Source organism: Agelaius phoeniceus, chromosome 6 (genome assembly GCF_051311805.1).
Source record: "Agelaius phoeniceus isolate bAgePho1 chromosome 6, bAgePho1.hap1, whole genome shotgun sequence".
In the NCBI taxonomy this organism is placed as follows: Eukaryota; Metazoa; Chordata; class Aves; order Passeriformes; family Icteridae; genus Agelaius; species Agelaius phoeniceus.
In genome coordinates, this window is record NC_135270.1 from 482,816 (window position 1) to 500,396 (window position 17,581).

The 17,581-nt window shown below is 54.8% G+C and overlaps 1 protein-coding gene and 1 long non-coding RNA gene across 2 annotated transcripts; both read left to right on the forward strand.

The window, feature by feature from the left end:
- Window positions 1-5,178, forward strand: LOC143694268 (SWI/SNF-related matrix-associated actin-dependent regulator of chromatin subfamily A member 5-like). Its single transcript, XM_077179449.1, has 5 exons — window positions 1-99; window positions 333-443; window positions 982-1,095; window positions 1,714-3,242; window positions 4,202-5,178. The coding sequence occupies exons 1-4, from the start codon at window positions 10-12 to the stop codon at window positions 1,855-1,857; spliced, it is 459 nt and encodes a 152-aa protein (XP_077035564.1). The 5' UTR covers window positions 1-9; the 3' UTR covers window positions 1,858-3,242; window positions 4,202-5,178.
- A 529-nt stretch (window positions 5,179-5,707) lies between these two features.
- On the forward strand, window positions 5,708-14,534 carry LOC143694269 (uncharacterized). The gene is made up of 2 exons (XR_013182615.1): window positions 5,708-6,081; window positions 9,293-14,534. It is a non-coding gene; the product is annotated as an uncharacterized LOC143694269 (long non-coding RNA).
- The last annotated feature ends 3,047 nt before the right edge of the window (window positions 14,535-17,581 follow it).

Sequence of the window (17,581 nt, forward strand, 5' to 3'; positions counted from 1 at the left end):
CTTTCAAAGATGGGTGAAAGCTCCCTTAGGAATTTTACTATGGATACTGAATCTAGCGTGTATAATTTTGAAGGGGAAGACTACAGAGAAAAACAGAAGGTAATGTTTTAAGTTTCTTTTGGAGGAATGCCCTGAATTGCATGTTTTAGTCATACTTATTTAAGAGGTATTGGGTAAAATACAGTGTCATCTATGAAAATAGTTTAAATAACACTTATAACACTTATAATGAAGTAGATGTAGATCTAATTTTACATAAAACTTGTAGCTGGTCTCATGATCTTGCAAGACATAATTTTTGGTTTTGGGGATGATGGGTTTTGTTTTTATAGTTGGCATTTACAGAGTGGATTGAACCCCCTAAAAGAGAAAGAAAAGCCAATTATGCTGTGGATGCTTACTTCAGAGAGGCTCTTCGAGTCAGTGAACCAAAAGCACCCAAGGTGAGTTGACTAATCAAAAGAAATAAAGTTTTTCAATATGTATGGTAAATGGCTGAAGCTCTAAGCAACAAATAGGTCTTGAGTCATAAAAACTGCTCTGTTCACTTTTATAAAGTGGAGGGACTATCTAAATTTAGAAAAAATTTCCAAAAGACTTGAGACAAACTTCTGTGAGAAAAAATAAGAACAGTATGAAACTTGTAAGACGTTAGGGAGGCTAAGATCAAGTTTTTTCTGGTTCTTATTTAAGCAGCTGTAAATTTTCCTGTGGAAGATTAATGCTTTAAACACGTGTGACTTTTTCACCAGCCACCTCCTCCCAAAAGACCTCTCTTCCCCTTCTCTCACTGCTCTTTTACTTTTAGAATTCTTTGTGGTGGTTGGTGTGTCTTGCATGGTGTGACTTTTTTCCCCCCAAGTTAAGACAGTGCATTTTTGTAACAATAATGCTTTTTGTTTGCTCATAAACTTAAATTACTTCTTACAAGCAAGCAGATTCTGGATGTGAAAGGGAGCAAATGCAAGCTTTGTGTTTCAGGCTCCACGGCCTCCAAAACAGCCAAATGTACAGGACTTCCAGTTCTTTCCTCCTCGCCTGTTTGAACTGTTGGAAAAAGAGATTCTCTACGACAGGAAAACAATTGGTTACAAGGTAACTGAAGAATTTCCTTGACCAGAGGGCTGGAGCACCTCTCTTAGGAGGAAAGGCTGAGAGTTGGGATTGTTCAGTCTGGAGAAGCAAAGGCTCTGGAGCAACCAAATTGCAGCCTTTCAGTACCTAGAGGGGGCTTGCAGGAAAGCTGAAAAGGGACTTTTTACAAGGGAGCAGCTTTAAACTGACAGAGGGCAGGTTTGGGTTGGATATTGGAAGGAAATTCTTCACTGTGAGTGTGGTGAGGCACTGGCACAATTTGCCCAGAGAAGCTGTGGATGACCCACATTCCACTTGCTTGGAAGTGTTCAAGGCCACGTTGGACAAGCCTTTGAGCATCCTTGTCTAAGCAGAAGGTGACCCTGCCCATAGCAGGGGCTTGGAAAAGAGGTGATCTTTAAGGTCCAGTCCCTTCTGTGTTATTCTCTAAATTCTTGCAATGGAACAGTTTAATGCAACAGTAGGAGAATAAGTACTTTTCCAGCCTTTCACAGTAATTTAAATGAAATAAAATCATGTTCAGCTGTCGAAGCTATTAGGTTATATTAACAAAAAGGTGACAATTAGTAATTATCTGTGAAAAATTAAATCAGTTTTACAAAGTGCAAAACCTTTCAGGTACCTCGTAATCCTGATCTCCCAAATGCAGCCCAAGCACAAAAGGAAGAGCAGCTTAAGATTGATGAGGCTGAACCTCTTAATGATGAAGAACTGGAAGAAAAAGAGAAACTTCTAACCCGGGTATTGTCGGTTCTTCAGTGAGACTGAAATCAGCCAAAGCTTGTTTTGTGTTTCACAGCATTATGGGAGCATTTCTTGGTCACTGATCGGCATGTGCCGTAGTTAACACATCTGCACAGTTTGGTTCAGACTGAAAAGAGTTTCCAGCATTAGGTTTGTCATAGGCCTATGTCATAGGATATCTTTGAGGAATGTGCACCAAGGATTCTCCTGAATCCTAGTCTGGCATTCACTATAGACTGTGATGTCTTTCCATGAAACCTTGCAGAATGGCTGCAGAGCTGGGTGTGCTGCATTCCACATTATTTAATGCACATATTCTGCCTCAGTTTCACACCCTTATGGAAGTGAATCCTGGGGTCTGAACAGTCAGTTTTCCTAAACCACATCTGGTAGTGGATAGTTCCCCTCACTAAAAGAGGGTGTGAGCTGAATAAGTATATAATTAGGAAGCCTGTATATTTAAATAATTTAAAACCAGGTGAATGCTTGATATGCCTTATTTGGATATTTTATTTACACGTTGTATTTTGGCAGGGGATCGGAATTACAGGACAGGATTTCTTGCTTGCGTAGTAATGAGCTGGAACAGCTCACTGTGGAGACACCAGAATCACAGAGGTCAGGAATCAGTACAGTCCAGTAAGCTGTGGCTAAATCACAACATGGCTGGCAGAACTTGCTACTTCCCACTACTTGTAAAAGCTACTGGTAATATGAAATGAACCTACTTTAGCTCATGACTTCAGCAGTGCTACTTGTGTCTCTGCTGAAAATCACCATCACAAGGTGGCTTTAGTCCTTCTGAGGGAGAGTGACCATGCAGTGGTCACTGCAATGATGCAATGGCTGAGGGTGTCTGTGAGGCACTTGGGGGGCCTTTTTGACAAAACAAAAGCCATTACACTACTTTCACTTGAGCAATTTTTTTTTCTTAGAAAGTAATCCCACAGAGAGACTATTAGGAGGAGGGATTAATTTTTCAGCTGAAAACTTACCAGAAATTACTAGGTAAATAAAGAACTAGTGCTAGTCATTTTGCAGTATTGAAATAGAGAGACTACAGTGACTGCAGTATAAAAAGAGTTCTACTAAATTACAGTGACTGCAGTATAAAAAGAGTTCTACTAAATTAAACTGCAGAGAAAGAAAAGGTTTAACACTGTGGAATGATGGAAGTGTTACAGGCAATTTCAAGAAACCAGTTGAATCAAATTTGGAGATGGACAAATCCTGAACCTCTGTGCAATGTTTCCTCTTGATTGCTGTATAGGGCTTCACTAACTGGAATAAGAGAGATTTCAACCAGTTCCTCAAAGCCAATGAGAAGTGGGGCCGTGATGACATTGAAAATATAGCACGAGAAGTCGAAGGAAAAACCCCAGAGGAAGTCATTGAGTATTCAGGTAACTTAATTCTGTACTCAGCTCTGAGAGTATCTAACTCTGCTTGGCTCATTTGAACTGCCTGAGAACATGGTAACATCCTACTGCTGAGAATTTCTTACACTGCTGTTCTAAGATTTTTGGGGTAGAATTATATTGATGTATTTTGGATCTGCTGCTCTGTCTTTTACCATCATTACCGCCTGCACAACTAAGGCTGTACTAAAATGCACACCTAAACTCCTGCTGAGCCACTTCACTGTATCCTGAATCTAACTGGGTAGCACTGTCTTCAGTTCTTGTTAATTTTTGCAAAGGGAAATGCTGAGAAACACTGCTTAGCTGAAGAGATTTCCCTTTTCCTTGTATTCATTAATGAGAAGTTAACCTTTACCTCCTCCTCGAGAGCAGAACTCAGTAAATACATCACGATTGAACCTACAGCCACCACTGGTAACCTGAGTCTTAACCTCGCATTAGAAGAGATTTTTTTCCACTGTAGTGTAGCTGCAAAGTCCAGGCATTACATTTCTAAAGGTATAGAGCAAGTTGAAAATGTGCAAAAATCTTGTACAAAAACCCCTTATTTAAACACCTAATGGTCTTTCAGGCACTTGCTTGTCTTCGGGCACTCAGTTGCCCTCTTGCTTCTATTGATAAAACTGTATTCTGTTACATCCGTTTTCATTTGAAGAAGCTTTGTTTCCTTTGAGGAGACTGACACACAAAAGTCTTACTGGCCTGTATTGTACCTCACTTAAACTGAAGATTCCTATATCTACCCTCTTCAAAACAGCATTTGTACTACTGCAGCACATGGTAGCTGGAAGGGAAGGTTTCTTACCAGCTCAAGGCATGTCTGTTGTTACACAGCAGTAAGCTCTGGTAAAAGGAAGGAACAGCTAACATCCTTTTTTTAAGGTTAAACCCCTGACTTTTACAATGCATGATAAGATACTAAGAAGTTGTTCTTTTCTTAGCTGTGTTCTGGGAAAGATGCAATGAACTCCAAGACATAGAGAAGATCATGGCTCAGATTGAAAGAGGAGAAGCTAGAATTCAGAGACGAATCAGCATAAAAAAGGCTCTCGATACAAAGGTGGGTTTGCTCAGTTTCTTTTTTTTTTTCCTGGTGCCAGTGAGGGGAGATGCATGACCCCTGTCTGACCAGTGCTGCTGATGTATGAAGACATCTTGGGCATGACATTGGTCTCTTTGCATAACACTCAGCAATTTCTTCCTATGGCTTTTCCATCCCATGGAAGTGCTGTGATGACACCCTTAGCTATGGTCTACCCTGGTGTTTGTAACAGTCTTCTGTATTACAGCACACAGTTCAGAGCGCTGTGTAACTCCACATAGTACAGGCCTTGGGGAGGAGCACAGTTCCTTCTGGACACGTGGAACTGAAATTAAGAGAGAGAGAGAGAAATGGAGAGAGGGGGATGGAGAGAGGGAGAAATGGGGGAGATAAAGGGATGGAGAGGGATAGAGAGAGGGAGAGAGAGAAATGGAGGAAGAGAAGGGAGAGAGGTAGGTGGGTAGAGCAATAGGGGGGAGAGAAACATAGGAAAACAGGTGGAGAGAATTGGAGTAAAGTAGAAACAGGTAGAGATGGCAGAAGACAGAGGGAGTTAGAAACATCAGATTAGAGAGCACTTAAAAAAGACTGATCCAACAGTCTTGGGGAAGGATGGGAGATAGACCTTTTAACATTTCTGCTTTTGTCTCTTTCTGTGGTGCATCATATCCATCCCTTCCATAGCTGAACCAGTGGGTCTGGACTTTCTGACAGGAATTCAACAGAAAGCTTTTTCAATCTTTTGTCCCCCTAGAAGCAGCCCAAGTTTTTGGGGCAATCCATCTCAAAACATTTCTGTAAAATTTCCTTTTGGTTCTTGATGCTGCTCAGGGCCATCAGACTGACACAAAACCCCCTCAGTCATGTCCCCAGCCCCGGTGGAACGGCTGAGCTCTCTGAACTCCAGCCTGGCACTGTCCCACCGTAATTACATTGCAATTGTAGATAGAATTGTGGCAGGTTCTGGGCCACTGGCTTGGAATCCTCCTGAATCCTCAGGGCTGACCACGGCATTTGTCTGTACTTTCCTGTCCCTGGGGCTGATCACTCCGTGCTTCCCAAGGGACGGAGCACTCGCTCTGCACGGCTCCTTAGAGCTGAGGGTGCCTGCCCACACTGAGAGATGGGTGAGTGAGCGACGCCGTAATGTTCAGGTTGGTTCGGCTTATCTAGTTCGGTCGGGCTTATCTAGTTCGGTCGGGCTTATCTAGTTCGGTTGGGCTGAACGCGGTTCCGTCGCGTTCTGTTCAGTTCACCTCAGCTAAGCTCGGATGGATTCGGCAAATCGCGGCCAGAGTCGGCCGTTCGGGTAGGCTCGGCTGTTGTCGGCTGCTGTCGGCCACACTCGGCTGTCGTCGGCCACACTCGGCCAGACTCGGCTGTTGTCGGCTCCACTCGGCCACACTCGGCTGTTGTCGGCTCCACTCGGCCACACTCGGCTGTTGTCGGCTCCACTCGGCCACACTCGGCTGTTGTCGGCTCCACTCGGCCACACTCGGCTGTTGTCGGCTCCACTCGGCCACACTCGGCTCTTCGGCCCTACCTGACTCTGCTCCGCGCTGCAATGGCGGCCGCTGGCAGGGCCCCGCTCCCCGGCCTGAGCCCCGGGAGGGGACAGAGCGCTGGGACAGCCGCCTCAGCCCGGCTCACCCTGTCCCTGCCCGGCCCCGCGTCCCCCGGAGCGCGCCCTGCAGCGCAGAACGCGGCCTTTGGGCCAGGAGCGGGGACAATGCCCTCGGCTCGGCAGCAGCGCCGGGAGGCAGCGGGCGGTGCCCTCAGGTGAGCGGCCGGAGGGGAGGGAGCTGGGCCGGGGGCACCGGGGCCGGGGGCACCCACAGGGGGCCGGGGCTGCTTTGGGCGCTGCTGCGTGGGACCCGCTGCGGGTGGCACGGCTCTGTCCCGGGCCTTGCGGCTCTCTGGGATCGTGTGCCGTGGAATGAAGGTGGGGCTCGTCCCAGCTGCGGGAACAGCGTTTTATTGGGTGAGAAACAGAGTTCACTCTCTAGAATTTTTACACGTTTGTTAAGGGATAAAAGGCAGCGCTGGGGTGCTTGGCTGTTTGCCAGGAGCACCCGGTTCCCTTAAACCGTGTTCTCTAGATTCTGTTCCATTGCAGTGGGGTGTGCATATTCATTAGAGTTTATACATATTCCAAGAGTCCTTTTCAGTTTAGATGTTCTTTTGCTTGGTTGGAACCTTCGTGCCATCTTGTGGATTCAACCAATATACTTTATTTCTTCCTGTGGTGCCATCCTGTCTTATTTTCAGTCCCTCGTTATTTGATAACGAGGGTCAGTAAATTTTTCCTTTTTTTTCAGTGCTCTGGTTTCTGTTTCTGTTATCTTGTGTTTCAGATAAGATTGTCCCCAGCTGTGGGAAATCACCTCATTATCTGACACCATTTTCTGAGTTCCTTACATGTAACAGCATTTGAACATTTCACAGTCTCTATTATAGTCTATTATAATATTACAGTCTAAAATAGTATCTGTTACAGTGCTGTTTATGAAAGCTGTGCAGTGCATACACGAACTGACAGATTATCCTTGATCCAGAGCAGTAGTTACAGACTGTCCCCTCTCGGGAGTTTTGTGCTCAATAACACCGTGCCAGAGCTCAGACATAAATGGCAAGGGCAAGAACTGCATTTGTTCTGTTCCATTCTGGGCTGGGCTGAGCTCTGTTTGCCGGGAAGCAGCGGGATGGGTGTCCCTGTGCCCACCCCCCTGGGTCCCAGAGAGAAGCTGCTCCTGTGGCTGCAGCTGAGGGGCACTGGGAAACCTGAACGGTCCTGATGGAAACCGATGCCAAAGCAGGTTTGGTTGGGTTTGGGACTTGCCATTTTCCCCTGATCCATGGGTTTTGCCTTAGGAAACAGGAACTGGGCACCAGGACATTTTGTTAGCCTAGAAGGGACGAGTTGGTTTGTATTTATTTCCTGAGGCACCTGGATCGATTTGGGTCTCAGTTGGCACCCGAGAGCCTCCTCTGTGTCCTGGGTGGGGTGGTGGCTACCAAAGGGGTAAAAGGTGGAGCAGGAGGGTGGGTGGAGAGGAGAGCAGTGGCTCTGTGGGGATTTGCATCTGGAAAGGGCCCTCAGTTTCCTGGCGGGAGTCCTGGAATCAGAGCTGAGAGTCGCTGAGCAGTGAGGATCGTGCAGCTGCAGCGCGGAGAGTGCAGAGGCTGCAGTGGGCGTTGTCTGCTCGCTCTCCTGATGTCCCATCTCTAATGCTGGGCTGGCACCCAGGCACCTCCCAGGGCTGCACAGCCTCAGGGCAGGGGTGGTTTGTAAATGTTTTAAATGCTGCAGCAGCTCCCTCAGGCTGGATGAGTGTGAGGATATCCAGCTCTGCCTTAGGGCTTGGAGCACGGCAAGGGTGCAGGGCTCACGGTCAGTCTTGTTTAAACACTTGTAATAGCAAAACATTTTAAAGCAGAGACTGTGAGGCAATAACAAAGGCGAGTCTGTGGCAAGGATAGGTCCGGGCTGTCTTTATTAAAGACCCACACTGCTGGATGTTGTGTCAGAGCCCTCTGGGGACAGAAGGTGTCCCCAGAGCTTCATGAAGCCCTTGTTTCCTGCTGGCAGGGCAGGGGGTGAGCCCAGCCTCGGGGGCTGTGTGGCTCCTCCTGCCTGGAGCAGGGACAGCCCGTGGGGCTGAGCCCCAGAGGTTCAGTTGCTGGAGCAGGTGGGGATCTCTTTGTGCCTGGGAATTGTCGCTGCTGCGTTCCTGTCCCAGCTGCAGGGTTCCCTCAGAGCCCGTGCCCTGCAGCAGCACTGGGAGCTCCTGGGCTGGGCAGGGAGCAGCTCTGGCCTGGGGCTCTCAGTGCCATCAGTGCCCATGGAAAGCCAGCTGGGTTTGTTCTGCTGCCATCAGCCTCTCTGCTGTGCCAGCCTCGGTGCCAGGGCACAGAGCTGTGGGAAGGCTCCATCCCATCTGTGCCAAGCGCTGCCAGCGCTTCCAGCAGCGCTGCTGGGGCACCAAGGGCTGCCTTTGGAGCCTGGCTGGCACAGAGGGTGACACACTCTGCCCTGCAGCACCCAGCTGCACAGTTCAGCCAGCAGGGAGCAGAGTCAGCTCTGGGCCCAAACCAGGTTTTGTCCCCCAGAGAGCCCCTGAGCTTCCTGAGGCAGCACACAGATGTGCCCTGGCCTTTGGGGCTCATGGTGAGGGCTGCCAGGGGATTGTGATAAGGCTGAGCTGAAGCTTTCTTAGAAAAGCCATCAGCTGTAAGGAGAATCTCTGGCAAACAGGTGGCTGGGGCACTGGCTGGGAGCAGGTCCTGGCCTTTTCTCTTCTTTTCTTTAAGCTGTTCTTAAGAGGAGCCCAAAACTGCAAAATGGAAAGGAAGGGGGCTGTGGGGGTGAAAGTTGCTTTGCATTTTTTGAAGTGTTGCTGTGGATTTTGGTGTGTCAAGTGGCACTACCAAAACAGCACTGGAATAACCAAACTTCAGGACTCTGCGCTTAATTCCTTGAATGTGTTTGTGTGGGTGCAGGAAATGCCAAATCCCAAAGCAATTCCATGTCTGTAACTTCAAGTGCAACATCTTTAAAAGCAAGTGCTCAGTGTGGGCTTTCCATGTGGGTGCAAATGGCCCAAGGCCTTTCTTGTGTCCCAAAAGCAAAAAACCTTTCCCTGGGAGGTTTTGGAGGGGATTCTCTTTGGGATTTCTTGTGGTGCAGCATCCCGGGTGTCCCTTCCTTTGTGCCAAGTCCAATGGGAAAGGATGGAATGGCTGCCACGTGGGCTCTGGGATAAAAATGGTTCTGTTCAAATGAGGCAGAGAATGCAAGATGAAAAATGAGCATCCTTTCATTGTCTGAAATAGTCAGGAATAAAAGTGCTGGCAAAGGACACGTTTGTGTTTGAATTGGTGTCACCTCTCCTGGGTAAAACCCCATAGTGAGCCAGCAGAGCAGAGCTAGGAGAGCTGGGATCCTTGGACTTCCACAGTGGACTTAATTTTCTTTTCTCCTCTCTTTCAGGGCAGGAAAAATCATCCAACTCCTCCCATGTTTGCCCGAAGCTTTGGTGTTGGAGCAGCCAAAGGCAAGAGGCTTCAGCAGCAGGGCTCTGCGCTGGAGGGCTCTGGTCCTGCCCACGCTGTGGGGTGAGTCAGAGGGACACAGGGCTCCCCTTTTCCTCTCTGCTGGCATGAGCTGCCATGGCAATGCCATTGCTGCCAGCCCAGCCCCAGCTGTGCCTGCTGGAGAAGGGCAGAGGTGCAGAGGCAGTGCCAGAGTTGCCTGGGGCTGCTGGAGCTGTGGTGCTGGCTGTGCCCTGAGGGCAGCTTGGGCATTGTCTGTGCAGCCCAGGGCTGCTCTGGGCCTTCCTTGGGGAGCTCTCAGTGCATGCCCAGCTCTGCCAGGGCTGGCAGCCGCTGCAGGGCTGGGTGACAGCCTCTGCTGGGGCTGGGGGCAGGCACGGCCCTGGCACAGGGGCAGGGGCAGGGCTGGCAGCATTTGGGAGCCGTGGGAGCAGAGTGAGGGGTGGTGCTGGGCACAGGGGTCAGCCTGTGCTCGTGTCAGCACAGCCCTGCAGGGCCCTGGCATCTGGGAGCAGCTCCAGCTCTCCTGGGGCCCAGGGATGGGCTCTGAGGGACTGGCTTTGCCTGTGCCTTTCCAGGGCAGCAGGAACAAGGGCAATGTGGTGCCAGAGCTGGGGCCCATCAGGCTGTATTTCCCTCTGGGAAAGCAGAACAGACTCTGGGCTGAGCTGAGTTTCCTGCAAGGGCTCAGAATCCAGGGAAAAGGGAGTTCAGGAATTGCATCTGCTGCTGGGAACATTGCCTTAGGCTTGCTCAGTTTGTGTCTGTGAGCAGTGGGCTCTGGGCTGGAGAGGAGCTGTTGGCAGCAAAAGATGGAGTCCATGCTCTGCAGGGATGTGCAGGGAAGGACTGAGTGGGAGGGAAGGGCAGTATTTAGAAATGAGATCAGCATTTCTCCCAGAACTGGGGTGCAGCAGTGATGGGGGTGGTTGGCTTTGCTCTGGGCCTTGTTATTCCTTGTGCAATTTGCAAATTCTGCTGCATGATTTACTGTCCAGTATCTTTCTAACAAAAACTGACAGAAATTGAGGTTTAGGAGTAGAGCTGAGGTCCATTCACTGCACAATCTTGCCAAGGCTGGAGGACTGGGATGATGGCTGCTCTCAGCAAAGGCCACTTCTCAATGCTGTGTCAGATTTGCCTCAGTGCCGGGCAGGAAAGGTGAGGGTTTGGATCAGGAATTGTGCAAACAAGGCCTGGGTGTGGTTGATTTGTTTTGTTTTTCAGTGAGCCAGGGCTGGCACAGGGAATGGTGCAGGTGCTGCTCTGGCACCAGAGCTGCTGCCCTTTGGAGCCATGTTCAAGGTGTGACCATAGAACACTTTGGGGGCTGTTTTCAGCACTCTGGGTTTCAGAACTGCTGTCCCCAGCCCGTTGCCAGCCCTGGGACATCTGCTCTGCTTCCAGGCTGTCCTTGCTGGAGCAGCCTGGTCCCTGCCGCGCCCAAGCCCTGAGACACAGAGGGAGCCCTGTGCCCAGGGGCCTTTGGCACCTTGTCAGGAAGGTGGCAGCAGCCCCGGGAGCAGGCTGGAGGTGAGAACTGGGTGTTGGGAGCTGAGGAGTGCTCATCTGGGCTGGGGGGAAGGGGCAGGAGTTGCCATGCCCCTGGAGCTTTCCTGCTGGCATGGGGCAGCACAGGGAGCAGCATTCATTGTGCCCCTCCCACGGGCAGTGCTGGCCTGGGTGTCTGTGCTGTGCCACCAGAGCGTGGCACTTGGCTGCTGTCACTGCTGTCACTGCCAGCCCAGCTGGGGGCTGTGCCCTCCTGCCAGCCCCAGCCAGGAGCTCCAGGGGTGCCTCTGGGCCCTGCTGGGAGCGTTTGCTGGGAATGTGCCCCATCCCTGGGAGCGTCCCTTTGTCCCTGGGCTGCCAGCCAGAGCTTTGGGCTGCTCAGGCTCAGGCTGGGATTGCCAAAGGCACCGAGAGGGAGCAGCACAGGGAGGGTGCTCAGAGAGGGGCTGGCAGAGCCCAGCTGGCAGGCTGGGCTGGCTGCTGCAGGTGGGGCTGTGTGCACTGCAGGCAGGGAATGTCCCCTTCCCTCAGCAGCCCTGCAGATCCCAAGGGCTCCCAGAGCAGGATTTTATTCCTTACCTCCCTTTGTGGAGATTGATTCTCCACATTGCCATGAGCAATTCTTGGATTTCTCTAGGAGCAAACCTCCCAGCAGAGCCAGATTGCAGCGGAGGCCAGAGCTGTGTTTGGAGCAGGGAGTGCTGAGAGCTGCGTCTGCCTGTGCTGCCCCAGCCTGAGCACAGGCACAGGGAACAGCCTGGGCAAAGGGATTGGGGCAGTGGCTGATGCCCAGGGAGAAGAACACAAACCCACAGCCCTTCAGCCTGACAGTCCCCTCCACCCAGAGCTCAGCACACATCCTCACAGGGAAGCCCAGCAGCTGAAGGGAAAAAAAACCCACAGAAGAAAAAGGTGATTTATTGTGCTGTAAAGTTCTTTCAAGTTGTTATTAAAGCCCAACCAACATTTGCTCTTGATTTTGGTTGGGTGAATAACGAGCAGTGGGCACAGGTGATGCCATTCATGTGGCTGAAAACCTGGTGTGATCTAGAGGGGATCCAAGAACTGTTTGTGTAGGGCAATGGAATGTGAGGGGATGTCAGGGGCAGTGAGGTGGCATTTTGGAGGGAATTGCTGAGGTCATTGAAGGGAGACGAGCAGACAATTTCCCTGGGAAATCCCAGGCCCCTCGGGCCCACAGCCAGGACTCTCCAGGGCTGAGGGGGCAGCACTGGAGACTCCCTGTGGCCTCCTTCCTTGGCAGCAGCCAGCAGGGAAGGGAGAAGAGGATCCCTGTGGGATGAGACTGCAGAGAGCGAGCAGAGGAGCAGCCTCGGGCTGGAGAAAGGCCAAGGGACCAACACGGTGGCACCAGGGCACCTGTGAGGAACAGAATGGACACTTGGAGGCCACATGGAGGTGAGGAGTGCATGGTTTGGGCAAAATGTCAGTGAATCTCCAGAGAGATAAGGAGGGGATATTTAGGAGGGAAACGCTGAGGTGAGGAGTTCACCCAGCCTGGCACAAGGTGTGTTTGCACAGGCTGGGGCCAGAGGTGGGGGTCAACCCAAAGCCAGCCCTGCTCAGCCTCTAAATCCCAGGATAAGATGTACAGGCTGCCCACTGAGGGATTAAAAATACATAAAACTGAAACCAAGAGCATTAATGAGATTCTTGGGAATCCCATTAACTTGTTGGCAGAGCTCTTGACACAGTTTGGAGCTTTGATGACAAGAATGCATTTCTTTATTTGGATTATTCACTGTGTGGGATAGGGGGTTTGTTTGGATTTTAAGGCCCTCATGGTGGCCCTGACACTGCTCAGGAGCTGGTAGAGAAGCAGAGTCAGAGCTCCTGGCAGGCACAGGGTGTTTTCCCCCATAGTGGATTGTGGAGCAATTGTCTGGGACCCGGATTGTCCCTCTGGGTGATGCCACTTGCTGTGGTTTGTATCATTCCATCCATTTAATTCCCAAAACTTCTCAGCCCAGGGGTTGGAGCTGACAGGGCAGGACAAAGATTGTTCTCTGTGTGGTGCCCAGATTTGGGGTTCCCTGTCAGCTGTGCCAGTTCTGATGAATTCTACCCATAGCCCCAAATTCCCTGCTCCATTCCCGCTGCAGTAACCTCCCAGTGCCCCATGGAGTGTGGGCATTCCCATGCAGAGCTGCTGCCTTGGACAGCAGCTGTGTCAGGAGCCAGCAGAGCTTCCAAGGAAGCTCAGCAGCACAGGGCCAAGGCCAGGGTTCTATTCCATAGAAGTGGCTGTTGAGAGCCCTCAGCCCAATGGTGTCCCTGGGCTCACTGGCCAGAGCTGCCTGGAATGGAGCCCATTTCACCCCCCTGAGCTCCAGGATGGAGAAGATCCAGTGGATGGTTTAGAGCAGGAGAAGGCAGTGGCCAGATGTGCTCCCAGCCTGAGCTGAGGCAGCCCCTGTGCCCAGGGGGGGACATCTCTCCCTGCAGAAGCTCAGCTCCTTTCAGAGCCTCAGCAGGGGCCTCTACAAATTCTTTTCTCTCAGGAAAGGGATGCACAGCTTTGTCTTCAGCACACCTCCAGTGGCACCTACCTGGGAAAGCTTTCCATCACTTCTGCACTTCCAGCTGGATCCCTGAAAAACTCCGAACTCCATCCCACTGATTTTCAGGTACCTCTGAGGGCTGCTGCCTGGGATTGAACATCTGTGGGGGAAGATGGCCTTGGCTTTGATGCTGCTGATGGCCGATGGCCTCAGGCTGGGGAGGAGGGAAGGGATTTGGGGTGGCTGGGCCACAGCTGGCAGCTGTGTGGGAGCTCTGAGCCAGGAGTTGCTGCTGAGCCCCTCTGCAAAGGGCCCGTGCCTCCATTCCCAGCAATGCCAGCTGCTCCTTGGGGTCCTGCTGGGCTGCTGGTGGTCTCTGTCCGGGCTGAAGCATTTCCAGGGGCCTGCTCAGAGCAGCCCCTGGCCCAGGAGCCACAGTGCAGGCACAGCTCCTCCCCTGCAGATGCCAAAGACACGAGGTGCTGCTGCCTTTCAGGAGCTCCTGGCCTCCTCCTGCCCTGCGCTCCCAGCCAGCTGGGACACAGCCAGGGAACACCAAGGAGCATGGCTGGCAGCCAGCAGGAGACACCGAGGCCCCTGGGCCAGAAAAACAGCCCTGGCCTCAGCAGCCAGCATGGTTTGGAGCTGGCAACACTCACCTGCAGGCAACGCCCCCCGGCACTCTCCAGAAGAGCTTTGGCCACGGAGCAAGGTAACCCTCAGGGCTTGTCTTGTTGGCTTCTTCCTGGGGAAACAAAGGGACATTGTGGGAGCACATTTACAGCTGCTGGGGAAATCCTGGCAAGGGCAGAACAATCAGGGCTATGGGGAAGAGTTTGGTGCTGCCATGTTGAGTGCCAGCCAGTTCTGCCCCACAGCCATTGCAGGGGCTGCTGTGCAAAGCAGCAGTAGCAGAAGGGAAGGAGCTGCATTTGCAGAGGAGTTCTCTTAGTGGCAGCAGTCATTGCCATCCCACACAGGGCCTTTGGAACAGCCCTGGGATTGGCTCAGGTGTTTGGAGCAGGGTGCTGAGAAGGCCAAAATTCTGGGTTTGATGCACAGCTGGGCCAGTCACTTCTCACATTGGACTTGATGATTCTCACGGCTCTGGAAATAAAGAACAAATCGTTTGCACTGGTTTTTTAACCCATGGGGTTTTTCCTAGCGTTTCCCTGGGGCTCCAGTCCCACCCCAGGCACAATGGCAGCGGGAGCAGCAACGCCTCGGCCCCAGCGGCCGTCCCAGAGCGGCTGCTCGTGGCTGGGAAGCTGCAGCCCCCAGCAGGGGCTGCGGGCACGGAGCAGGGGCTGCGGGCGCTGGGGCTCGTAGGGGAGCGCGGCGCTCGTGGCGTTACCGGGCCGGGGGGGCTGCGGGGCGGCGCCGTGTCCGCCAGGGGGCGCCCCGCGGGGCGGGCGGCGGCGCTGAGCGAGCGGCGATGCCCATGGGGTCCCGGGGCCGGTACGGGCGGTCTCGGTGTCCTTCCCGCTGCCAGCCGCGATCCAGAGGCTGCTCCGGGGAAGCGTCGTCCTCCTGGCGGCCATGGCAGCGGCACGGCACCGGCTCCCTGCCGCCGCAGCCGGAGCGTGCCTGGAGCCCCGACGAGACCCAGCCCCGCGCTGGCCGCAACCGGAGCGGCAGCGCCTGTCCCGGAGCGGCTTTTCCCGACCGCAGCGATAGTGGTCCCGATCCCAGCCCCAATCCTACCTCGATTCTCTGGCCTTGGCACCCATACCCTGCCCGCCGAGAAAGAAGCAGCTCGGCCCAGCTTCCACAAGAAATAGCGGCAGGACCAGGATACGAATTCCCAGGCCTAAATCCCCATCCCCGTCCCGGTCCCAGCCGAGCGCCGTGGACCCCGCGCAGCACCAGCAGCAGCCCCCGATCCGGATCTCCGCACAGCGCTCCGACCGACGCTCCCGCCGCCTCCCGGGATGAGCATCCCGCGCAGAAAACGGGACAGGCGCCGATCCGCCGGGATTTATGGGCGGGCGGGGGGCGGGGGGGGAGGCGGGGCCCTGGGGGCGGGGCCGGCACAGGTGCGAGGGGCGGGGTCTGCACAGGTGTGAGGGACCCCAGTGCGGCTGCGCGGGGCGGGGCCTTGGGGGATTTAAGGCGCGGGGAGGCCGCGGCGGAGCCATTTGCTCCTCGGCGTTGGGTGAGGGAGGTTGCTGCCGGCCGGGGCCCTATATTTCTTTTTCTCTGCGTTTCTTTTCTCCTGCGTTTCTGTTGTGTTGTATTTCTGTGTATTTCTCCTCTCTACCCTCCCTTCCACCCCTCCCCCACCCCCTACACCCTCCCCCCCCCAAACCCCCCCCCTCCCTCTCCCCCCTAGCCCTCCCCTCCCTCCCCCCCTACGGCCGCCCCTCTCTCGTTCTCTACCCCACCTACCCTACCCTACTTTCTCATCCTCTGCCTTCCCTCCCCAGCCGGACTCCCCCCTGACCCCGCTCCCAGCTCCCCCTTCCCCCCCACCAGTCGCTCCCCACCCGCCCTCAATCCCGCTCCTTTCTCCAGCCTGCCTTCCCCCCAGCCCCGTCCTCTGCTGTCCTGCACACCCCGATCTCTCCCCACCTTCTTCTCCGTTCCCCTGTTCTTGTTTTCCATTCCCCACTCTCCTCCTTTTCTCGCAGCCGCGGGGCTCGGGGTGCCGGGCAAGAATAAAGCCCTGAGGGCCGGAGCCCGGCGCCCCCGGCCTCGCTGGGGTCCCCACACGGGGCCGGAGCCGCTCTGCGGGTCCCCCCATTGCAGTCCAACACACCGCCCGACACCGCCGGGGCTCCGGCTTTCCCAGCATCACACTGGGGGGGTCCTGGGGTGGGGGGCCCGAGTTACAGGGGCCCCCTCATTAGGAGGGGATCCCAGGGGGGAGGGGGGTTTAGGAGGGGCCCCCTCGTTAGGAGGGGGTCCCAGGGGGGAGGGGGGGGGATAGGAGGGGCCCCCTCGTTAGGAGGGGGTCCCAGGGGGGAGGGGGGTTAGGAGGGGCCCCCTCCGGAGGAGGGGGTCCCTGGGGGGGGGGTGGGGGAGGGCCCCCTCCGGAGGAGGGGGTCCAGGGGAGGGGGCGGGGCCTGGGGGTAATACCCCCCAGGCCCCGCCCCCTCCCCTGGACCCCCTCCTCCGGACGGGGTCCCGCCCCGGCCCCCTCCAGGGACCCCCTCCTCCGGACCGGGGCCCGGGGGGAGGGTGGGGCGGGCGGGGACAGCACGGCAGGGGACGGTCGTGTGTCTGGCAATTTTTTTTTTTTTACGTGTGTTGACGCTGCAGAGTGACGTGCCCCCCTCTACGTCCCCCCCACCCCACCCGCCCTCCCCCCCTCCCGGGCCCCGGTCCGGAGGAGGGGGTCCCTGGAGGGGGCCGGGGCGGGACCCCGTCCGGAGGAGGGGGTCCAGGGGAGGGGGCGGGGCCTGAGGGGTATTACCCCCAGGCCCCGCCCCCTCCCCTGGACCCCCTCCTCCGGAGGGGGCCCTCCCCCACCCCCCCCCAGGGACCCCCTCCTCCGGAGGGGGCCCCTCCTAACCCCCCTCCCCCCTGGGACCCCCTCCTAACGAGGGGGCCCCTCCTATCCCCCCCCCTCCCCCCTGGGACCCCCTCCTAATGAGGGGGCCCCTGTAACTCGGGCCCCCCACCCCAGGACCCCCCCAGTGTGATGTTGGGAAAGCCGGAGCCCCGGCGGTGTCGGGCGGTGTGTTGGACTGCAATGGGGGGACCCGCAGAGCGGCTCCGGCCCCGTGTGGGGACCCCAGCGAGGCCGGGGGCGCCGGGCTCCGGCCCTCAGGGCTTTATTCTTGCCCGGCACCCCGAGCCCCGCGGCTGCGAGAAAAGGAGGAAACGGGAGGACGGGGAGACAGGAGAGATGGGGGTGGTGAGGACGGGGAGGGAGAGGGGTCGGAGTGACGACGGAAGCGGGACAGGAAGGGAAAGGCCGAGGTGGGACAAGAGGGACGGTGGAAAGAGGAGGAATAGAAGGGAGTAGTGAGGAAGGGACACGACAGGAACGAGTGGGGGGAGTCGGGTTTGGGAGGAGAGGAAAGGAGCGTTTTAGGGCGAGAGGGAAGGGGGAGAAAGAAAGGGAATACGCGGGGAAGGAAGGAGGGCTAGAGAGAGGGACAGAAAGGGAGGCCGAAGCCTCCGCGCCTTACCTGCGGAGCCCGCACACGGAGCTCCCGTCCGCACCGTGCTCTGAGTGAGCAAATGGC